General features: G+C 39.3%; 4 protein-coding genes across 5 annotated transcripts; 2 read left to right on the forward strand and 2 right to left on the reverse strand.

Moving 5' to 3' along the window:
• Nucleotides 1–1,854: 1,854 nt before the first annotated feature.
• On the reverse strand, nucleotides 1,855–6,713 carry LOC121654522. The gene is made up of 2 exons (XM_042008704.1): nucleotides 6,323–6,713; nucleotides 1,855–4,235 (listed from the first exon to the last, which is right to left on the reverse strand). The coding sequence occupies exon 2, from the start codon at nucleotides 4,224–4,226 to the stop codon at nucleotides 1,926–1,928; it is 2,301 nt and encodes a 766-aa protein (XP_041864638.1). The 5' UTR covers nucleotides 4,227–4,235; nucleotides 6,323–6,713; the 3' UTR covers nucleotides 1,855–1,925.
• A 277-nt stretch (nucleotides 6,714–6,990) lies between these two features.
• Nucleotides 6,991–10,712, forward strand: LOC121654523 (charged multivesicular body protein 1b). The gene is made up of 8 exons (XM_042008705.1): nucleotides 6,991–7,178; nucleotides 8,765–8,862; nucleotides 8,947–9,093; nucleotides 9,195–9,263; nucleotides 9,358–9,465; nucleotides 9,554–9,597; nucleotides 9,750–9,822; nucleotides 10,027–10,712. The coding sequence occupies exons 1-8, from the start codon at nucleotides 7,163–7,165 to the stop codon at nucleotides 10,069–10,071; spliced, it is 600 nt and encodes a 199-aa protein (XP_041864639.1). The 5' UTR covers nucleotides 6,991–7,162; the 3' UTR covers nucleotides 10,072–10,712.
• A 1,325-nt stretch (nucleotides 10,713–12,037) lies between these two features.
• Nucleotides 12,038–15,360, forward strand: rraga (Ras-related GTP binding A). 2 transcript variants are annotated; one of them, XM_042009258.1, is made up of 10 exons: nucleotides 12,038–12,143; nucleotides 12,525–12,630; nucleotides 12,858–12,957; nucleotides 13,043–13,109; nucleotides 13,210–13,432; nucleotides 14,094–14,189; nucleotides 14,273–14,395; nucleotides 14,497–14,588; nucleotides 14,666–14,781; nucleotides 14,863–15,360. In XM_042009258.1, the coding sequence occupies exons 2-10, from the start codon at nucleotides 12,604–12,606 to the stop codon at nucleotides 14,964–14,966; spliced, it is 948 nt and encodes a 315-aa protein (XP_041865192.1). In that variant the 5' UTR covers nucleotides 12,038–12,143; nucleotides 12,525–12,603; the 3' UTR covers nucleotides 14,967–15,360. The 2 variants fall into 2 exon arrangements, with proteins under 2 accessions (XP_041865192.1, XP_041865191.1); XM_042009257.1 differs by having other exon boundaries at nucleotides 12,080–12,230.
• Nucleotides 15,361–18,526: 3,166 nt separating this feature from the next.
• On the reverse strand, nucleotides 18,527–23,669 carry cnga2b (cyclic nucleotide gated channel subunit alpha 2b). Its single transcript, XM_042008790.1, has 6 exons — nucleotides 23,569–23,669; nucleotides 23,377–23,487; nucleotides 22,863–23,039; nucleotides 22,420–22,527; nucleotides 22,176–22,282; nucleotides 18,527–19,926 (listed from the first exon to the last, which is right to left on the reverse strand). Exons 1-6 carry the CDS (start codon nucleotides 23,667–23,669, stop codon nucleotides 18,527–18,529), a joined length of 2,004 nt encoding a protein of 667 aa, XP_041864724.1.
• Between the last annotated feature and the right edge of the window lie 206 nt (nucleotides 23,670–23,875).

The following is a 23,875-nucleotide window of genomic DNA, read 5'->3' on the forward strand; positions in this document are numbered from 1 at the left end:
AAGCAGAAAACCAATAGCATTTGCTCTTTCTGTGCTCACTGAGCATGCTAGTTTTTTATAGCAGTGCACCTTGATTTTTTTTAAAGTATTGAACAACATTTTTTGCAGGCAAACATCAAAACAAGACATTCACTGACTGATATTGGACACTACAATGTCTGTCACTGATTAATGAGACAGGGACCGACAGAAGTGCTAATAACCAGTTCATTACTGCAAGTATCACCACTTTTTATGTGTAGATCAGATATATTGAATATGAGAATGTAGCTGGGGAGGTTTCATATTAAATTTTATGTCAGAAATACAACTTGGCATAACCTCTGTACTTAATGTTTTGTTTGACAGGAAACTGATACCAGAATAGGCTAATTCCCAGGCTTGTAAGCAACAACATGGTGGAATGGCATTGTAATATATTATACAGATTGTACTGGACCACTGTTTCAGAACCTCTGTGTGAGATATTATGGTTGGTAAATGTGTGTTTCTGTAAAATTAAATGAAGCTATGCCCATTTTTGTAGCCTGACTAACAACCTCAGGGAAGATTAGCCTGTGGATCCAGATATTATTTTTCCATTGATGCCAGGTGGAACTGGAACCCATAAAAACCTGTGACCTCTGCAGTCAGTTGATGCAGGACTGAAACATTTTCAGATTGTAATCAAACACCAGATATCAGCAGAGGTTTGTGGGCTTTTTAACTAGTGTGAGTAATCTGCATTAAGTCTTGCCCAGGATGCCCTTTAGGGCTGCTCTGAAGAATCTACCCAAGAAAGTAAGTTGTTCTCTTTCTTAAAAAAATGGTTCCACCAGGACCAAATGAACCACAAATCCTACATGTAACCTTCTTGTGTTTGACCATGAGCAAAGGTGATGGTCACTCTAAAACTACTCATGAATTCCTGCAGTGGAATATTAATTTATGGTCCAGACAGCCAATATCATTAAGCTTAGCTTATTTTTCTATCAGTGTAGTGAAGCCTGAACCCAGCCTTAGAGGATTAATTTCATAATGACAAAAATTTGAATAGCCTAAACTTTAACTCCAATTATTCCTTGTTTTGTGAAGAAAATGTTGCATTTATTTAAGTTTCAGGGTATATGTACAATATAGTATTTATGTTTATAGTATCAATATTTTCTTTAGTGTATGCATGACAAACAGAATTACTATTTTTGTGCATTCATTACCTCAGAAGGAGCAATGCATATGCATTTTCCAAAAATTCTCTTTTCATCTGCCCAATAATTTTTATACAGTCCCTGATAACTTGAAACCTTTGAACAGAGGTGGTTGCAAACACAAGTATACAAACTACAACATAATAGAAGTACCAAATTTCTCTAACTTTTACCTGAAGTAAACCGTGTCCTACTTCTATACATCGAATACACAGATATAACCACATATGAATTTTACTCCACAGAGATGAATGATTCACAAAACAGTTCAGGGGTTTTAACCCCTGCAGGATTAATCATGACTCAAACTTAAACTCATTTGTTTGTAGCCAACATGTGTTTGACAGATTACATTTTATATGTTATAGACGTTTTTTGTCTAGCCATAGAGATTTATCACAACATTTCCCTCAACACAGGAGGGGGGTCATTACAGAGCCCACCAAAACTGAATCAAAAACAGCCATGCACAGTCCCTCAACATTGACTAACTCTTCTCAACAAGCTCTCTGCTCTGTTTTTTCCTTTTCCAAATGTTCATCTTCAAAGGGTGCATGCTTTGCCTCCAGACCCCTTCAGTTCTGACCTTCACGTTACAAGCAGGAGGGATTTTAAAACATTAAACAACACTGCACCCGTGGTTGCCTGTTGTTGCTAAAACTTGCATTTGTGCCTCTGCTTTCAGAGCACTATGCGAAAGAGCAGCCTGCATGCCTCCATGTAGGCATGTCACTGTAGCTACACCAGGCCAGTCTGCATGTGGACATGCAGAGGGTAGGGGTGGTAGACGAGCTGGGGCTGAGCCTGAGTGATGTAGAAGCTGTTGTAAATTGGCTCAGTCATGTACGGAGCTGGCTGATAGAAGCAGGTAACATTGGCCGTGTTTGGGATGGCATTCTGCTCGCCCAGCACCCTCAAAGCCAGGACTGTGATCATATTGAGCGTCTGTCTCCTCTCATGTCCCATCAAACACACCGTGCTTTCATCTATCACACGCCGAAGGGTCATCAAATAGTCGTACTTGCTTGTCTCCTCGTTACCAAGGAAATGGCACTGCAAGTAAGCCTCAATCTTCCGTTGCTGCTCACTTACATCAGGAAAGTCTATGAAGAAACGGGAGCACATGTACCGCTCCAAGGACTTGATCTCTGTCTCACAGGCTGGCCTGAAGTTCCTCACCAGCAGGTCGCTGTATTTTAGCAGGCCACCTCCTCTGATCTCCTCTGGGTTGTGGGTGGCAATGAGGCGGTGGCGAAGGTGGTCTATCGCCTGCTCAAAATCTCCATACATGCACTCAGCCTCAACAGTAATGATGGGCTCCCTTGCAGCCCCGATCCATGAGCTTGAGACAGTGTTTGGCATCTCAGGTCTGTGATCATCTACCTGAGTTTGTGAAGCTGTGTTTGTTCCACATGTGAGGCTTTGAGCCTCTGAATCAGGAGGCTTCTTTGAGTGTTTTGGTTTAACAGTTTGTTCTACAGTTTCACAAGAACCTGCTGCTTCCTGAGGTGTACTGACTGGAATGTATGTGGGAACTGTAGAGGCATCTACTCCCTCAAAGTTCTCTGACTTGGAACACGGCACATCTGAACCATGAATTTGACTGCCATCCAGCAGGGAAGGTTTCCGCTGAAGAGGCTTTGGTATTTCTATGGGTGGAAATAGCTGTGTTGTAAGATCTGATAAATCAGTCAGCAGAGACCATTTTTCAGGCTTGCTGATCAACTTCCGAGACATTTTTCTCTGTAATTTTGGTGAAGGACAATAGTCCGGTACAATGTCTTGTGAAGTGCTGCAAGTTTTTTTAGCTGGAGGAGGAAAGGAGAATTCAAGATGTGAATCTTGCAGGGTCGGGGTCTTGTCAGTCCTGTATGTTATTGTGTCTACTTCTAACCCTATACTCTCCTCGCAACGAGGTATTACTTTTGAAGCCGACTGTTCAGTATTTGTTACAGAGATAGGCTGGGAAACCTGAGACTCAGATAGTTCTTCATTACTTTCTTGGTTTAAACATAACTGTGTTGTGCATGGATCTCCTGCGCCTGGAAATAAAGGTTTTGGAGGTGCTAGTGAAGCAAAATCACTGTGAAATTGTTCTTTTTCTTCTCCACTTTCTTCACTCAGCTTAAACACCTCTGAGATGTCATCCTCTGGGTGAACATCTTCAGAGCCACGCTCTTCCTCCTGCTGTAAGGTCATTTCTCCAGGTTCTAACACCTGCAGCGCTTTATGCTTTCCATCTTCGTGTTCAACTTCTTCACGCGGAAGCTCTTTCTCGAGCACAGAAACAGTTTCATCCTGAGATGGAACTTCTGCTCCGGTTGCCATAGCTGAATCTTTCTCAGTATCTTCTTCAACATCTTGAGGTTTGTTTGGTTGTTCTTGCCCGTTGTTATCCTCCTTGTTGTCTCTTTTAGAGAAATTCCCAGCTTTCAATGCTAACACTCCTTTTTTCTTTTCAGTCTCCCAGTAAGACTCCAGCATACGATCTAGTATTATCTGGAAAGAGTCCACGCTGAACTCAAACTGTCTTCGAAGGGAACTTACAAATCTGAGCCCCACTGTTTTAGCTCTGTTGTTAGAAAGCAAGATGAGGCTCCATCTGTCATGCTCATTAAACACTTTCACCATCTTTTGCACATAAGCTTCCTTCATTGTAAGACAAGTGATCTTCCGTCTGTTAACCCCACATGGAAGGAGGTCTCGTAGGCTGCCCAGCACCACCTCCTTAATCACCTGAAAGTCCTCTTGCCTGGGCAACTCTACTCCAAAAATGATGTCTAAATCTCTGTAGCCTAGGCCGTTATCCCTCACCAGAATATGACTGGCAGTGGCTCCATTGAGGCGTATATCTTTGACCTGGATGTCTCTTTCTACCAGCCGATCCTTCACCACACGAATAATGTCTTTTGCCCTCACCTGCAGAGTAGGAAAATTTCCTCGTCCGTGGATTGGGATAACTTCGGTCAAGATTTTGTCGAGAGCCTGGACTTGTTCAAGGGTCAAGTTGTAGAACCTCTTCTCAGTTTGAAGCTCCATAGCCCTCACCTGTGAAACAGAGGTCTGACATTTGCATCACATGATGGCTAATTAAAGGTTGTCACTATGAAGAAGCCAGCTACTATGCCTCTAACCTTGCCTGTAGGCCCCAGAATAGCCCTTCCCACTGTACATTATCCTTTCATGTCTGTATAATGGGAATGAACATCTCTCTCTTTTTAATAATTTTCCCAACTTGAAAGTTTTCACCCATGTAAACTCAACTCTTTCCCCCGTTTCTGAAACGCCTCAAATGCAATCAAATAATTGAAGCTTTTTCCTTCAGAAAGCGCTCATCTTAATTCCTCTACAACTGCTTTATGCACAAATTGTTAATTAGCTAGTTTTTAAACTTAAGTTATATACATTTTCAAGCCACAAAGAAACATAATAGTTGAGAATTACAGTACACAGTCTATTAAAACATTACTTTATTTTCTTATGACCGGGAATCATCAGCTGTCTCTATCTTTGATCATACAAGATTGATAATAAGTTCTTGCTAAGTTGAATTTGTCCCACGGTCACTTGCCCATTAGCTAGTAGTCAGTGACTCAACAGTCTGTGATTGACCTGGTGACAGCTGCAGGGGAAAGTGGCTGAGAGCTCTATGAGAGACAATTTGGACTGTTCTTCTCATATTTTACCTTTGTAAGCTATCTGGAGAAACAACACTGAGTGCTGTGGTTATCAATTGAACTGAATTATATTAAATCTTAATTAGCTATACTGATATTTCTGGTCCTCTAATTTTGCTATATGTAAGAATTTGGAAAAACTCTTACATTTAAGGTAAAAGGGGGGATAAGTAACAAGAAAAAAAACATGCGTCAACATTCATGTACGCTGACTCACTCAGGACAGAGGCAATGTCTAATCTCTATCTGTGATCACAAATAGCACAGAGAAGGGCTTAGATGTATGTGTTTAACTGTGCATATGCAGAATATAAATAAGTAAATGGAACTAATTCCTGTTTTGCCATTAGTTACACTGCTTTAATGTACTAATCCTTGTAAGATTTGTTAAAAATCATGCAAATGTTTATTAAATTTAATGTTTGAGCTAAATTAATTCAAATTCTTAAAGCCTGATATTTGATGTACAGTACGCTGGTCTTAAAATTGTAACTAAATGAAACATATGCATAATTTGTATACATACAATGTTTAATCATTTTCATTTTCTTTCTACTATTTTAGAAAAATATACTTCTGCATTTACGTAAAATATACCCATTTTAACCAAAGCTTCACAACAAGGAATACTTATGACTACATATTTAATTTATTTCTTTTTCTTTTTTTATTAAATGAAAGCATTGTTTTTTTTTTTGTTTTTTTTATTATTATTATTGTGTCCTGTACGAAACTGCAAACAGTATCTGACCATTTTGTCAGTGCACTATACGTGAGGAGTCTTCTTTGCATCAGCAGTCCTTGTATTTTATGTGTCAGTATTTGGTGGTCGTCCGTGCAAATGTTGTCGGTCAGTGGCAGCAAATCGGGGGCACAAGGAAGCATGGCCCACAGCAGCCTCTAGTGAATCTCATGGGTTACATCAGCTCGGTCCTGCAGCAGGACTGCTCCTCTGCCACTTGGCTTCTTTATAGATAAGACTATATGAGTCATACAGCCGCTGAAAAAACATCACTCGTTGGCTGTCTTGGATTTTTTCCATCATGTGCGCAAAAACAACACAAAATGCACCACTGGACGTGGCATTGGGACTATGAAAGCCAGAAAATGTCCAGTCAGGCAATCTGGTTAATGGATTGTGGCATTGCAGACTATATTATTGAAAATATATAAAGTCGTGACTGGATATACACATACTGTTGGACGCTATTTTGATCTCTATTTTTTTCCAGAGGCCACTTTTGTACCTTTTACTTTGTCTGTTATTTGTTAATAATTTTCCAATTTTAAATTTCCTTTTACTAGGTAAACCTAAAGCTCAAGTTGGCAGTCACTATAAAATAACAGGATATTTGGTAAAAACAAAACAGAAAAATGCTGAAAGAAAACATATAAACAGAGGCATTAACTGCGTTTGCCACCTTCACACACAACAGCCGCACAATTTTAAAAACTCACCTGGTGAAAAGTAAAGCCAGGATAGAGACAAAACAGCAGAAAAAAATATAAATATATATTGGGGTATCCAACAGGTTTTTCCGACTCTGTTGGAAAGGTTGATGCTGAAGTTAACACGGATAGTTTCCTCTTAGCGCAAGAGCACTGTTTCCATGGTAATCAGGCGTCACAAAATTTACGGTAAATCACGACGCTCGGTCTCTCTTCAACTGACAAGTGATAACCACTCAAGTTTGAAACCAGCCACGCACCGTGGAGCCACCCAAAAGGCAGCTGTACAGTCTGGCAAAGTTTGCCTTTCTATTGGTGGAGCACACCGATATGTCAGGCTGAAGAACCGGCGTGCCACCGCACTGCCGAGCTGTTGCGGGGTGAACATCACATCAGACGGAGTGAGTCATCCTCTCTCCCCCCGCCGTGATCCACACCGTAAATCTAATCATCAATCAACCGGTTTCACCGCCCACCACTCCAGCTACACAACGTCACATCCACTTTTATCAAACTGTATTCACACCGTCTGCGTCAATTCGGTGTTTTCACGCGGAAACATTGACAGTGTTGTGTTTTAACGTTAGTTTTTTTCAGTCTTTTCATTCACATTTAGAAAGAAGGCGGAGACAGCTCGCTCGTGACGTTTGAATGGAATACCGACACCACGTGATGGTGACGTAGTTGATATTTTGGTAAGACATCAAGGAAGTGCGGAAGAAGGCGAAGACCGAAAGCCGAAGGGCTAAACTTTCACTGACAACTTTACTTTTATTTTACAAGGTTTTTCCTAACTGCTTTCGAAGACTTAACTGGGGACGTGTCGAGTTTTTGAAGGGCTGCTTCAAGATGCCGAGCATGGAAAGTATCCTTTGAAAAGAGGGGACATAATAGTAACAGTCATACATGGGCTAATAGGGCGAGCAATCCATGGTAGCGTCTTTCAGTCGATACCAATATGATTTGTGTGTGACAGATATCTAAAATATGCTTATATTTATCATATATAGACTCAAGGCTAATATGACGTTTTACGGAATAACTTCAAACATTTCCGACTCAATCCAGGCGTCGTTAAACGCAACATGGCTGCGCTGAAGGCCGCGGAAGCCTCCAAATAGCTGGGAAAAACAAGCGACACCCGGTAATTTACTACTGAACCGTGAAACTGAGGTGTTAGCAAAGACTTACATAAAAAATACAATAAAGACGCGAAGTGTTCAAGTTATCAAATTTGGTTACCGTTTGTTGTACACAGTCCCAGTATTGTTTCTCAGGTAGTAGCTACATAAACATATGCAAAATAGTGGGGAACGCCAAAAATACCTGTTACATAACATGTATTTAAAGCTACTAAGTCAAAACTACAGACATCGACTAATTTTAAATAGTAAAGTAACTGACATATGAATCAAATGTAAACTACAGTATACATTCATGAGGCTAGTTCTGAATGTATGTATGTGTTTTAAAATGTGTTTAAATGGGCTACAGAAATTGTGTTGTTTATATATGTGTACTAATATGACTGTATATAGTTTTATCTCATTTTTAAATAGTCAAACAAGTAAAATAAATATAAAAACCATCATAGAATGTAAAACATATTTCAGGTGAAAAATCAAGTTTATGAGTGTGCTCTTGTGAACAAAGTATGAAATTGACAATAACTTAAAATCTGTTTCACCCTTTGTCGCATATCAGCCAGTGAATAAATTAATGTAAATATATCCATAATAGGTAGGCATTTGGTTCTGCTTTAAATCAGCAGGTACACGGATGAATCAGATATTCTAGATGCAGTGTCTGGGCCCAGAAAAGCCCCCGGCTTTATGTACATCGTCTTTCTCTTCTTTCAAGTGTTCTTCAGTTTTGGTGAGGCACACTTGTCTGAATCTTTCATGCTTTATATTATCTGTGGAGTTTTTTAATTTGTGTCATTACATTTTTATTTTTAAATGAATGCTCAGTAGACAGGATGCACAGTAGATGTCCCTAAGCAAAGAAAGACAATCGCACAAGGCTGAATATGTGTTCAATTAAGTTAAACAATTTTTGTGTGTATTTTTGTTGTTGAAGTATATAAATAAGAACATGAAAAAAAGACATATATTTCCATGTAAGGTATTGATCTGATAGCAATACTTTTCCTGTTTTTAAATCTGTACAGCTCATTTTTAAAATATATTTGGGTTTTTAATGCAAGGCTGAGAATTGTTGTTGTGCAAATCAATGGTGTGATGTACTTTAATGGCATATAACCAATAGAGTAAACTCATTTTAATTTTTTTTTATCTTCACTGTTAAATAAACGGAGATGATATATCAGCACAACAGTACACAACCATGTTGTCATACAGTATTTCTCCCCAGCTACCCAGACATAAGTCGACAACCAGAACCAGAAAATAATGCTGCTTGTGTTTATTCTTCTTTAACTTAATATCTCAGAGAATCTCTTTAATTTAAAATTTGCCGCCAAAGAACTCCAAAGAAATTCAAAGAAATGTGACAAAGAAGAAAAATTAGAAAAGGCCAAAGTCAAGAAGGTAATTTCCTCCTGTGAATCCACTCAGAAAGCCAGCACTTAATGTTGCACTTAAGAATTTACTGAAATATTTTGTCATCTCTAGGCCATCCAGAAGGGGAATATGGAGGTAGCGAGGATCCACGCAGAGAATGCCATAAGACAGAAGAACCAGTCTGTGAACTTCCTGAGGATGAGTGCTCGGGTAGATGCAGTAGCAGCGAGGGTCCAGACGGCAGTCACCATGAATCAGGTGTGCACCATACTGGCTCACGACCTCAGTCAGAGGCTGAAGACTGACGTTCCTATCCTGCAACAGCTTTCTTATCACTGGTGTGCTGATTTGTCGTGCAGGTCACAAAATCTATGGCTGGAGTGGTGAAAGGCATGGATGCCACTCTGAAGAGTATGAATCTTGAAAAGGTAGAATACCTCACATGTGAAAGACCTTCTTAGTTAAATAACAATTAACCTAACTTAAATGATCAAACAACACTTTAATCCTTTTTTTTTTTAGATCTCAGCTCTCATGGACAAATTTGAACATCAGTTTGAGACTCTGGATGTTCAGACAGCCCAGATGGAGGACACCATGAGCAGCACGACAACTCTCACAACACCCCAGGTGTGTTTTTCTGCTTCCCTTTTTCTAGCTGACGGCAGCACCTTTTAAAGACTTTATGTATAAACATAATGTGTGATGTGTGTTTCAGAATCAAGTGGAATCATTGATGCATGAAATGGCTGATGAAGCTGGGTAAGCATTTACATTTCTGGCCTGTTACTTGTTTATTGAACAAATTAAATCACATAAATTAATTTGTATTCAGGCTGTGAATGCTGATAATATTTTGGACAGCTTTTTAAAGACAAGTACAAGATTTAAAATATTATGTGTGTTTTATGTAGTTTGGACCTGAACATGGAGCTTCCTCAAGGACAGACAGGATCAGTGGGTACCAGCGTGGCCTCTTCAGAACAGGTACTCTTGCTTTTTAGTCATATTTTTGTTACTCCCACAAGCATGCTGCTTTTAATAGGTTAGTACCAAGTGTTTCTTTCAGAGACTAAACAAAAAGAAACCAAAAGTCTTGTAATGAAGTATAATTTAAGAAATATTTACCCTGAGTTTTCTCTTATCTTTATTTTCCTCACTGATGTTTTTGTCTCTCTTTCATGCTCAAAGGATGAACTGTCTCAAAGGCTCGCCAAACTCAGAGATCAGATGTGAAGGATGACTGCAGCGGAGTGCAGAGTTTTACAACACCTCTACACTACCTTACTATTTCTCCCTCTTTATTTACATAATGTCTTTTTTTCTCCTTTGTATGTCTTATGTCTCTTTTGAACTGTATAGATGATGTTTTTCCTTGCAGGTAATGGCGGTTGTTGGCTTTATGTTTAAAATAGCATCACAGCAATTAAACATTTTCATTGGAAATATTTTATAAAGGAAAGGATTTGATGGTTGTGGAAAATGTATCTACATATCTACCACAAAAAAAGCTTATGATTTAACATCAGCGTCAGGTTTGTAAACTTATAAGATTAATAAATAATTAACATAAGTTATTACCCTGTACAGTTCAGGTGAAGAAACTCGAGGTTTTGAACAATTATAGTTTTTTTCCATACGTGTCTGCATGATTGTAGGCAACATTTATGCATTTTCTCTTTGGCTGTTCAAGATCTCCTTTCTTATTGGTGGACCGACTGCTTGTGTTGATTTATTATATTTTATTTGTGATCGATATTATAAGAGGGTGGTGGGCGGCTAGCTTTTTTATCACCTTCAGGATTTTCACTCATTTGGGAATAGGTTACTGGTTGGACATTAAACTGCAAGTAAACAATAAAATTTTATAATACTTATATTTCTTCTCTTTTTCATTAGAACAAGTATTTGGTTTTCAGTAATTCATGCTTGTTTTAAAAATTAATTGCACAGCAAAGTCACTGTTTTTGTTTGGGTGGGTGACATTAATTGCTTTATCGACCTGTCTATAAGAGCTTAAAGTGATGAATTGTCTCAATCATCTTTATAAAGGTGCCACTGTTTGTGGAAAATAAATACCAGCTAAGTATATCAGGTTCTCTGAATGAACACAAAGCAGTCTAACAATACAATAAAAACACAGGACTACAATTTATAGAAAGTATGTACCTCTCAACTCTTTTCCTTTGTTGTTACTGGAGGTCACAGCCCCCTCCCTAAAGGAAGTTACTCTAATATTCAGCCGCACTGTAAACAATCATCTAGTTACATCGGTATATTTGGATGGGAAATCATATCGGTGTGGAATAGTCTTTGTGTGTGCATGACATAGTAAAAGCCCTAGTGAAGAGTTTAGATTATAGGTGTGTTTTAATATTTTACTCATCTCTTTCTTGACAAGTGAAACACCATACTGCGTCATAAATGTAGACATGCCTTAATTTCTATTCATTGTCATGAAATGGTAACAATAGTTTCTACAAGTCTTCATTCTTCAGTGGAAAAAATACACATTAAAATCCATAACCGTCTTCGTGGATGGCTGGTTTTAACAGTAGCACTATTTTTAATCTCTTCATTTCTATTCACGTTTTTTCATATTTACCATAATGAATAACAGTGGATTCAAATTGAGGCAATTTTTGTGTCAGATAACCTTTACTTCCCTCTAGCGGCCATTGTTTGGAACAACCACCTCGTGTTACAAAAGAACTGTAGTGTGTATATTCAACTCATAGGTTCATATTGTGATTATTATAATCAAAAATCGTTCAGATAACTGTTTTTTAAATAATTAACATTAATAACTCATAATAAAAACAGACTGATTTTTAATAAAATGTCAGTTTGAATATAAGGTTAATGTTTTTTCCGACAATATAAACACAAACTGGTACCATATACAGGAATATTGAAACTATATAGTGAAAACCTTTAGGTTTGTTTAAGAAAAGTAATGTTTTGCGTTAATGAGAATAGTTTACAATATAGTCTGGTGATTTTCCCTCTGTACTGTCTTATTAGGCTTGAATTTAATGCAGCACACACTATTGCGACGCCCTTTTGAAATCTAAACTCTTGAAGTCAATGTATAATTTGATCGGCCTACACCTAAATATAAATATACGATGATTGTGTCCGTATAGGTGAGAACTACGTTGTATTCTGTTTATTTTTGTGTAGCAATAAAGCGAATAAGCAAAACGCGTCTGTGAGGCAAAACTCGGGGATTAAGGTCCTCGTGATCATCATGTGACTTTTCGCGTAAACAGGAAGCAGCTGATCTTCACTTCACTGTCTGCTTTCAAGTATGTGTACAGCTCTATTATCAAAAGCAAATTAAAACGTTTATATAAAGTTGACTGAATATAAGTAAACGTTCGACCCTTTGGGGGGTAAGTAATTAATCCGGTACAATTTTTAAACTTAGACAGTTTACCCGTTTAGTTGGGCCAAGCTAATCCTTTTAGCTTGGCTAGCATTAGCTAAACTGTTTACCCGAAGCAGAAAAACAGAGTTTAAGTAAACTTAGTAAGTGGTTTGTGTACTCTTCTCTGTGTGGTAAGATTTTACTGGCTAAATATATTTGAGTTGTTCGTAATTTAACAGTTTAATCATATCCACCACAATTACATTGGATTGTTTTTTCAGTAGAGCTAAGTTAACAGCTAGGTGAAACTATTCCGCAGGAGAGCTGCAGCAGACACAGACCGAAGTTATCTGATCTGCTGCCCAGAGAAATATTCAGCATCGTCTCTGCTGAGGGGGATGTCGAGCACAGCCATGAAGAAAAAGGTAAAGCAACAAACAACCACTGATTACCAGTTGCATCACTGCAGTGAAGTATAGTTAGATTTTTGAGTTGGTGGGTCAACCAAAATGTACTACTACTTAATTTAAACATCATATTAGCTGACCAAAGTGTTGTACAATAAAATAAAAAAGGTGGAAATAAATGATCAAACAGAACAATGAAACAGCTATTGATTGCATAATCTACTTACTTATTTGTTTTCTTTTAGGTGCTATTGATGGGGAAAAGTGGGTCTGGAAAGACCAGCATGAGATCTATTATCTTTGCCAATTACATTGCTCGAGACACACGTCGCCTTGGAGCTACAAGTAAGCATGAACATGAAGTTGAATTATTAAAACTCAGTGTTTCCTTGAATGCATCTAAAATGTTCTCACTCTCTGTTCAATGTAGTTGATGTGGAACACTCCCATGTTCGGTTTCTTGGCAATCTGGTTCTAAACCTTTGGGACTGTGGAGGGTAAAGCTAATTTTTTATCATCATTCACTTTTTTTTTGTTTATGCACCATCTTTGACAGACCTTTTATGTTCATCAATACTCTGCTTTTTATTTAACTAGACAGGACACCTTCATGGAGAATTACTTCACCAGCCAAAGGGACAACATTTTCAGAAATGTTGAGGTTCTTATTTATGTATTTGACGTTGAGAGCCGTGAACTGGAAAAAGACATGCACTATTACCAGTCATGTCTGGAAGCCATCCTGCAGAACTCCCCCGATGCCAAAGTGTTCTGTCTTGTGCACAAAATGGACCTGGTTCAGGAAGACCAGAGAGATTTGGTGAGTGTTAAGTGATATATTTATCACATTGTGTCCATCTTAAATAAAATTGGGGTGTCTGAAAAGAACTCATTAGGTGAGTTGTTATAAAATGGCTTACACTGTTATGTCACCAGGACCAGTTCAGAGTACAAACATCCAGCATTCCCATCTTTATCTCAACCAGTAACTTCAAATCATGCTGTTCCAATTTTGTGATGTATAATTAATGTTCCAAATTTGTGTTTATATGGTAACACAAGGCTGTTCAATCAATTTCAGCTCCTGGGGTTTTTTTTTTGTTTGTGTGTGTTTGTGTAAATGTGTGATATGGCAAGAGTTCATTTAATCTGAGTGATTTGTACCAAATCAGTTTAAAGTTGCAATTAAGTGCCGCTTTATTTGATTAAAAAGAATATGCAGACTTAAGGTTTCAACTTTAAAAAATGAGAAATGGTCAAGATGTGGATGGGAAAGGTGACGATAGGGAAATTAGGCAGTATCTTCACCAAAAAAAAAAAAAAAAAATCGGACAGAAATCACGTCTGATGACCTGCTAGAAATGTATGCATGTTTTTCTCTGCTGACCTTTGCGACACATTTACATGTGTTACAGGTGAACAGAGAAAGAAAACTAATAAAACTTATGAAGTCTTTTCCTGCTTCTTTTCTGTCTTTACAGATCTTTAAGGAGCGTGAAGAAGATCTGAAAAGACTGTCCAGACCTTTGGCTTGCACATGTTTCAGGACATCGATCTGGGATGAAACCCTGTATAAGGTTGTGAATCTGACTGGCAGTGCTGGAAAATGATAGCTGGCATGTTGATGTTGGAAAAAAATCATGATAAAATATCTTTACAGGCCTGGTCAAGCATAGTGTATCAGCTCATCCCAAATGTCCAGCAGCTAGAAACAAACCTGAGAAATTTTGCACAGATCATAGAAGCAGATGAAGTTCTTCTGTTTGAGAGAGCTACCTTCCTGGTAAAAGCCACCTCTTCCTCTGCCACATTCGGTCCTTAAAATATGGATCTAGTGACTTCAAATCTTTGTTTTTGTTGTTTTTGTGTGATGTGTAAATGCAGGTGATCTCCCACTATCAGTGCAAAGAGCAGCGTGACGCTCACAGGTTTGAGAAGATCAGTAACATTATCAAACAGTTCAAACTCAGCTGTAGGTAAGTTAGATCTGAAAAAAAATCATTAGTTGTTTTCCACAAACCATCTGCTGAATGTATTTATTGTTTTATTCCAGTAAACTAGCAGCCTCTTTCCAGAGCATGGAGGTGAGGAACTCCAACTTTGCGGCCTTCATTGATGTCTTCACCTCTAACACATATGTTATGGTCATCATGTCAGACCCTTCCATTCGTAAGTAGTGAAGATAGCACTCCTTCACAGCTGAATGATTACAATAATAATATTAATAATGATGATGTCTGTTTTTTCCAGCATCTGCAGCCACTCTCATCAATATCCGTAATGCTAGGAAACACTTTGAGAAGTTGGAGCGGGTGGATGGACCAAAGCACAGCCTGCACATGCGAATGCGTTAGCCTATGCGCTATTCCCAGTGGATACTCTTAGCCAATCAATCCACAGAGCGCAGACAGCACGTTGCAGTCTCACAGCTCATATAATATATGAAAAGCCCTACACTGTTTCTGCAATATCCTCACATTCAATCACAGTCATTATGGGAGAAATCATATTTCTACAGCGATCTAAAGTATTGTGAAGAGTGATGCATCCTGTTACAATATTTGTCCTGGCTGACACATTAGAGAGAAAATAAGGTTGTGCTTACTTTAGATGGGGCTGCCTTTGCTGTCACACTTTATTTCCCACATTATTGGGTTATTAGTTCTACATAATAAGCAGCGCACTGAATGATTTTTAAAGTGCGGTTTATAAGCTGTGTAAAACAATATAGTGCTATTCAAAAGCAAATTAAGTGTGTTGTGTTTTTATTCTCCCTTTTAACACATAATGAACATCGACGCTGTGAACAGGCATGGTGTTGTGTTTCTGTTTCTTCATTTTCGTCATTTTATTCACAGTAGTGCCAGTGTACGCAGGGCTCACTTGATGCTGCGACAGTTGTCCTGCACTTGTGACACATGTCGCTTCTGTTGAGTGAGTGGACAGCAGTGAATGAGCAGATGGAGCAGCATGTTACTAGAATAGTTCATGTCTGGCTTTAACATGATGATGAACAGCTGCATGGGGTGTAATTTGAGCTTTAATTGCCCTATTAATGTTTAATTAGCACGTGCATACCTCATGAAAAATGCACTTCTTCTTTATTATGTTATTTCAACAGTTTATCCCTTGTATCAGATCAGGGTGTTCAGATGTAGTACCCTTTTTAACAATAGAAGAGCAACAAAACACCCTTAAGTGTGTGTCAGTTTGTCACTCAGTTCATGTTTTCACTTAGGTTTGAAGTGTAAAGAGGAGCTCACAGGAAAGTTCAAATGAGACTTTGACTGAGAGCCTTTATAAAGTGTGGTTAGTTAGTCCTGGTCTCTGGATCCTGGCTAATGCAGAAGATAAATTCTTTTAAGTTCTTAAGATGAAATCATAATGCTTGCATGTTGACAGTCATTTGTATGACAACTGCACAACCACCAGCTGTTGATGACGGCCTTTAATGGGAATGCTTGTTGAAGATAATGTATTCAACACTTGTCTCTAGATTCAGCAGTCACACCTGACAGTAGAAGAGTTTTGGCTGCTGACAGCCACCGTCCATTTGCAAATATGCTTGGCGTTTGCAGTAACTGTTATGGTAATCTTTACCACTAGATGTCAGTAATTCTCACACTGTACCTTTATTCATTACATTGCAAATAATATTTAACAGATGCAGTCAAACTGGAATCTGAAAGAAAATATTCATAACTGTTAAGATTTCCTGAAAATCTGATCAAAACTTAATGTTTCACTCAAGCGGCAACCTCCGCCTGTAAAATGTGAAGCCTATGCGGAAGTGCAAAAAAATTGCAGTCTGCAACATGTTTAAAGCCTGGTACAAAAATCCATTTTAGGATTAATACGTCAAGTTTACCTTCATGACAACTGTGAGGGGGGTGAATTTTTTTCTAACTTGGATGTTATTTACTCTTGAAATTTGGCATAATTAGGGGCGCATTCTTTTGATTGACAGGTATCCAATATATATACATATATATATATATATCATTTGTACACCCCTTTTCCTGGTCAGTGCCCCTGCACCACATGCCAACTACTTTATTAGAGAGGAGAGCACTCCTGATTTGTATCTCAGAACCATGCTTATAATTTATCTCCTTACATTAATGGATCCTAAATGACCAGACCTGTCTCTCCAACATTTGCAGAGCACCGGTGATTTAGTGAGGACATCCCCGTGACAGTGACATGGATCTGATTGACAGGAGGCTGATAAATGGTGCTTACATAACTTTAGCTAGCGCTTCCAAGAACGTTTTTTAATGCGGGACAAGTGTGGGTGTTGAACCCTCTCACCAGTAAAGTGTGGGTGTTAAAGCATCCTCATTTGATGCCCCCAAATCCATGCATAGAGCTAGTTAACTCACTTTTTCCATCTTGCCTCTAGACACCTTTTGTCTCGCCGTTGTAAATGACCGATGCTGCGCATGCGTGATGCGCATGCGCATGCGTTAAAGGCCTTAAAATTTTAACGCATAAATTAGTTGTTATATATATATATATACGTCTTTGCGTTTGTGTCCTTTCGTTCAAATTCACAGTTCACTCAAATTTCGCCCATGCCTTTCTGTTAAGGTTATATCTGTTGCAAGACTGTTATTCTATGCTGTTAGATAACTGTTATATTCATGTGCTGCAGACAAGATATAGGTAATATTTCAAGCTTTGATTGCCATTTGTTTATCATGTGATCACGCAGCCTTTTTACATGCAGTAGGTGTGTGTGACACTTGTTACCATTCACCCCTTTAGGGGCTGCAAGAGATGGTGTCTCCCACCTCTTTACTACAGTCAGCTCTACTGCAGAGGCATTGTTCTAGCGGCCCTTATCTACACTGTTCATGTGGTTCAGTTGTATCCTGGAATGCAGAGGCTGAAAAACTAGAAAATCCCCAGCCTATTCTTTGGAGAATAAATTTGCACAAAAATAAACAGGAGTTCCTCAGTACAAGTGCTTAATAATTTTATAACCTGGTTTCCAAAAATAAATAAATAAATAAAAAACAGGTATGGGGGGGGGGTGTTGTAAAATATAAGTCAGAACAGAATGCAAGGTATATTTAATTGAAATAGCACATACAACATTTCAAATGTTAGAATAGAGAAAGATGGTTCCTACCATGGAGATTTGTTTCAAACTCTTTAATTAAAAAAACTAAAACTGGACTAGGGAAGACAAAGTCAAAACATGTAGATAATCATCGCGTTTGATGCATATATAACTTGGAAAATGAGGACACTGGAAAATAATTGTGTGTGTGAAATCAACAAACCACCCTCCACAATCTCTCCTTGGACCTTTTTCCCCCAGGAGGAGCAGCAGGAGACGGTGTGTACAGAACCAGAGTCTAATATATGACATGTAAAGGGAACTGAATCCCCCTGCTGATGCAAGCAAACAATGTTTACAGCCAACTAAAAAACTGTGACATGCATCATTTTCAGCGCACCTTTTAGTCTAATATAGGTCCCTATATTGAATTTTAAAAGTGTAATTTAAACAGTATTTGCAGGTTTATTTTCAATGTAATTTTTTTTTATAATTAATATATAACTGACTTCAGCTACAGTAAAAGGAGACATTTTAGAGCCACCCTTTAAACACAGTCAACTCCCTGCTTTTGGCACACACAAGAACTCAAATATGGGATGCTATAGCAGTGTTTTCCACTTTGTTTTATAATTACTGGCATGCAGATATGTCTTTACACTCAGCAAAACTGAAGATGTAATAAGATTTTCTTTTACTCTTATTGGTTCAATGTATTTCAGGAAATACGGACATAAAGTTTTAAGGTGGAACAGTCTGTGTCTTTTATCTTGGACTGTCTTTGTCCTATGTTTGCACATCATTTTAATGTGATGATCCTTCTATACAGGCAGCAGGCCCTGGGTAACTTTAATCAGCCATCTCTGCACTTGCATCCACATCATCATTTGTCTCTGCCCCGCAGTCCATTTGATTCAGCTGCCGCTCTAACAGAGTCATTCGCTGTTTTACCCTCTGCTGAGTGTGGTTGTATTCACTGAGCAGACGGGCAAAACGAGTCTGAAGGGTGTCCAGAGAGGACTCTAGCCTCTCTACTTTTTCCTCTGTGTCCTCTTTCTGCAACCCACCACTCTCTGCATTCTCATCCAGAAGACCCTCCTTCTTCAGGATCTCCCGGCCCCTCTCTTCTAGCACTGTCTTAGCATTTGGATACTCTGTCACTGCCTCCATTAAGTCATCCTTAGAGAGGCAGAAGAGGTCAGAGTAACCCAAGCTGCGAATGTTGGCTGTCCGACGATTTCCCATTTTACTACCTTTAATATTCAAAATGCTGATTTCCCCAAAGCAGCTACCAGCAGTGAGGAGAGCATACTGTGTGACCCCATCATCGGCCACTACGGCCAGCTTCCCCTCTTTAATAATATACATTTCTTTACCAATGTCTCCTTTCCTGCAGATGTAGTCTCCTGGACTAAAGACCCGTGGTCGCAGTTTGAGGACAAGCTCCACTAGCAGTCCCGCCTCACAGTCTTGAAAAATGCGTACTTTCTTGAGGGTTTCCAGATGTACATTAATAGCAATCTCAGCCCGCAGTTTATTTGGCAGGTTCTTTAGCACTTCCTGCTCATCTACTGCTTTTTTGTTGGTCCAGAGGTAGTCAAACCATTTAATGACACGTGTCTCCAGTTCTTTGCTGACTTTGCGGAAGTGCATGTAGTGCTTTATGGCATCTATTTGAGCTTGAAACTCAGCACGGGTGGCATTCATGTTGGCAATCATGGATCCAACATTTCCCACAATAGTTGCGAAGATCAAAACCCCAACTAGAAAGTCAAAGGCCACAAATAGGTACTCTTCTTCTCGCACAGGTGGAGGCATCTCTCCAATGGTAGTAAGAATCAGAGTTGACCAGTACAGACAGTAGAAATAACTCTGAGTCAAAGAGGAGTACTCAGGTTGGGAGGTGTTTGGAAACACCCATGTATCTGAGCCAAATCCCAAAGATTTAGATATAGCATAGTAGATGCAGGCGTTCCAGTGAATAATGACCAGGATGTACAGCACCAAGTTGGAGATACGGAAGATGTTTGGATAGTTGGTGCGCGTCTCTGTTCGGTCAAAGAATTCAAACATGCGTGAGAAACGCAGTAGACGGTTAAATCTGAGTTGTGGTGTATGGATACCGGTGGAGATGTACGCCAGGTCAGTGGGCAGGATGGACACTACATCCAGCTTAAACTGCATTGTTCGAACGTAGCTGTCTCTTAGCTTGGCATGGTCCTTCACCAGCAGACCTTGTTCCAGGAAACCTAAGACAATTGAAACAAAGCAAATTCAGATAAACAGAACTCTATTTTTGGTTTTCTAGCTCTGTAAATGAGTTAATATGAGATAAATGGTGGATATTGTGAAAGATATGAAAGGCTGGAATCTTGCAGTTCTTCAAACTGTCTCCTTGAGCCCAAGGTAGAGACGTTTAGGCAATTTTGGCCACATGTTAAGGCTTGAACTTGGTCCAAAACTGGCCTATGTTAAGGCTTCAGAAGCATGTGGAAAAACCATAGACAGCCACGTCAGCCTGACGCCTCCTCATGGTGAACTCCAGACTGCTGTGGGATGGCATCCCATCCTTCAACCAGCATTTGTCAAGTCAGCCAGTATGATTGTATTGGTCACTCTTGCATGAACCGGACACACAAGCTGATCCCACAAGGTTTTAATAGTGTTGAAGGACTTCAGGCAGGCCATTTAATCCTCTCCACTCCCAAATTCTGGAGGCGCTCTCTGTGATAAAGCTTGCTTTGTGGGAGAGAGGGTTGTCATCTTGGAGGAAAGAATTTGATTCCAGTCTGTAGAGGTATGGGATTGCCACAGTGTGGTGGTGTGGTTTTCGCTCAGCTGTCTGGGGGAGGTTGTGGTTCAGGGAGCAGCAGCAGGTGAGACAGACTTGCACAGCTGCACCTCATCAGTAATCACCATCTTTCTCTGCAGTAATGTGCTGAGGCTCACTAAGAGGAGGAACAGCAACCAGAGCGGCAGCTAATGCTGGCTGTCATATAACATTAAACCACAAAAATAAATTGTCTAAACTAAGGCTACTCAAGTCAGTCCTATGAGAGCTGCAGTCCTGCAGGTTTTCAATGTGCCCCTGCTCCAAAACACCTGACTCAAGTCAAATGGATCCAACAGCCTACAAAGTTCTGCACAATGACCCATTAATTTGAGTCATGCGTGTTGGAGCAAGGAAACATAAAAACCTGCAGGACTGCGGCCCTCGTGGAACCAAACTGAGTAGCCCTGGTCTAAGCATCACCTGTATGCTACTGCTGTTGCCACAAGTAATCATGAGGGTGGTAAAGCTGCTACACACTGGTTGCCGGATCTCATCTTGATAGCTCTCTGCATTGAGAAGGCCTCCATTGATGACGTTTTTCCAGTGAGCGAGATTCAGCTCCACCTCATCGTATTGCCACCAAACAAAAGCTGTTATCCTGCAGCAATCAGCATAGTTTTCTCCGTGTCTTCTCCACACTTTGACCCTATGATTCAACTGACTGCAGTGGCAAGGTCCATGCTTAAAGGTGCTGCCACTCAGGAACCAATCAGGTGCTTGATTGTCAAGCTCAAAACAAGACTCAGTAGCAGAAAAAGAAGATTTGGCAAATTTTTCAATGGTACAACCCACATACTCAACCCAGCTGCTCCTCCCACAGATGCATTTTCCATAAAAATGTAAGGAAATAAACCGGCACTCCTACTAAATAAGATTGCATTGTTACAACAAAGACATAATTGAGCAAAAACAAATTTCCCTACTGTTTGTGCTAACTTTACAGACTAGTGTCTCAGACAGAAATATAAGGAGGAATATTAGGCTTAGCTTTGTCATGGTAGAATGAATAATCTAGTAGATTAAGAACTTTATGGTGGAATGAAACTAAATGTCAGAACAGCAGCAACTTCTCAGCACCGATTTTATTTTTACATTTCATCTGTGCTTCTTTTTTCTTTATCAAATTTGGTCATTTTTTCCTTTTATTATGATGAAATCTGATGTTTTTGTCTTCTCCTGGGTTAATCTAACTTTTAACCAAACGGAATTATACCCAGACAGCAGACTGCCTGCTCTTTTAAATTTTATAGGGCTGCATGTAAGTCCACCTGTGTTGGGTGAATTGTCAAAATACTTTTTTCTGGATGGGACAAAACAGGCTACTGACATGCTACTATAAATGATACCCAAGTTGTAATATGAGTCAATAAGGATGACTGCTATAAAAGCCTTACACAACAAGTTTACATCTAGCAACATGCCTGGAGTGTCAATGAACATCTTTCATTTTCATAGTGTCAGCATCTTTAGACTCCATTAACAATTTAAAATGTTGAATCGGCATCATGTCTGCGATCTCACTCTGATATAATACCAATTGATTGGATAATGGGATGAAAGAGACAATTGTAATTATAACAGTTTTAACCATGATTTAGATCTTTTTTTACAAATAAAGCCAAGCCATCATAATAATGGTAATTTTTGCATCGTCGCTGCATTTACCTGTTCGAAGTCTAACACAACTGTCCATTATGTACACAGTGTCAGAGAGATAGTCCAGCACCAGCCAGCAGATGTAATTGCTCACCTGTAGCTCGTCAAAGCATGCCCTGAGAATTCAAAAGAAAATAACAAACAAAATGATTTAGTGCCCCAATCAAAACGGTGGACAGTATAGTCTCCCACTACATTAATCATTCATCTATTGAGGCGGTAAAGCCCGGACAGATTGTGGGATTATTATTACCTTGCAACAACAAGGCACCAGTTGTAGAGCACCGCCATGGCGATAACAAATAACCAGTGGTAGTAGGCGTTATCTGATGGGGAAACCACAAACAAATCCCACCTTTTCCTGAAACTATGAGAAGATTGCAAACAGACAAAACAGAACTTTTAGTATAATTTATGGCATAGACGGGCAAACGCAGTAGACAGCAATAGATATCTTTTTTTTTTGTTTGTTTGTATTCAGGCTTTGTTCCACATAAATTACAGTAATCACTTAATGCTGTCTCCAAACTAATGATATATTTAAGTCATAAAGATAAACTTGCTATAATTTAGTGTGGAATAGAGATACCCTTGACCCTATTAGTACTTAGTCACAAAGGTAGTGTTTATATTGAGGTCTTGTACTGGCGTATGTCAAAGTCCATGGTAATTTTTAAGGACTGCTGCCCTGAATACCTAAATATCCCTTTGGCATTGTTGCCATTGGCATCTTGTTGTGTATTGCTGTTGCGACTGGGGGCCGTTTGCAGCTCAGGGCCACGAAAGCGCTCCAGGAAAGAGTCTGGTCGCTCCTCCTCCTCCAGCAGACTCCTGTGGGCCCACTCTCTCAGTCTCACTATAAGGTTCACAAGCCTGACACACACACAAGAAACATAAAACCTCTTTCAAATTAGTGTAAAATTCATATTATATCTCAGCTGGAAAAAAACTGTCATTGATCTGCATCACCAAGAAGCAGCCATACTGAGATTATCCAGCGCAAACTAAAAGGAAAAAAAACGCATGGCCTGGAAACAAAGCTAGAAATATCCTCTATTTGATCAGCTTTTAAAAGTTAGATCATGTTTAACTTAAACAATAAGTTGTCAATCTTATTTGATCTATAAAAATAATAGCTCAAAAATGCCTCAGCTGCTTAAATCATTCTAAAGGAGCCTGACATACCATTGCTGAGTTCTCACAGTTTTACCTTGAGACAACTCCACTTCTTTGAAAAGAATTTCTTGAATTGCCTCCATGAGGGTCAAGAGCAGCAACTCTTTGTAGCTCTGAGGATGTGTCATCCCAGACCGATGGCACCCTGGGATGGGAAAGTAAAAACCCACCTGAGCATCACAATTCTAAGCTTTCACTTTTGTTATCTTCAAGATGCTCTTGTTACCTGCTAAGAATACTCTCGGCTCTCTCAATCTCCTCCTCCAAGGTGGTCTTTACTGACAAGTTGTGGGGTGACCGGTCTCTTTCTGCCACCTGGCCTGTCATTCTGTAATCTGACAATGTGGACAAGCAAGAATATTATACTCTGACCTGCAGCCATTTAACCTTTAACCCATGTTGTGGCTGGGAGTGGTGGGCATGTTCTCCTGCAGCAGCACTGCAGGAGAGAAAATTGTTTATGGGGAATGAATCAAATTTTAGTCTGGGGAAAGGGGACCACTGGGAAATGTCTGCCACAGTCCCTAACCATC

Source organism: Melanotaenia boesemani, chromosome 15 (genome assembly GCF_017639745.1).
Source record: "Melanotaenia boesemani isolate fMelBoe1 chromosome 15, fMelBoe1.pri, whole genome shotgun sequence".
Lineage (NCBI taxonomy): Eukaryota > Metazoa > Chordata > Actinopteri > Atheriniformes > Melanotaeniidae > Melanotaenia > Melanotaenia boesemani.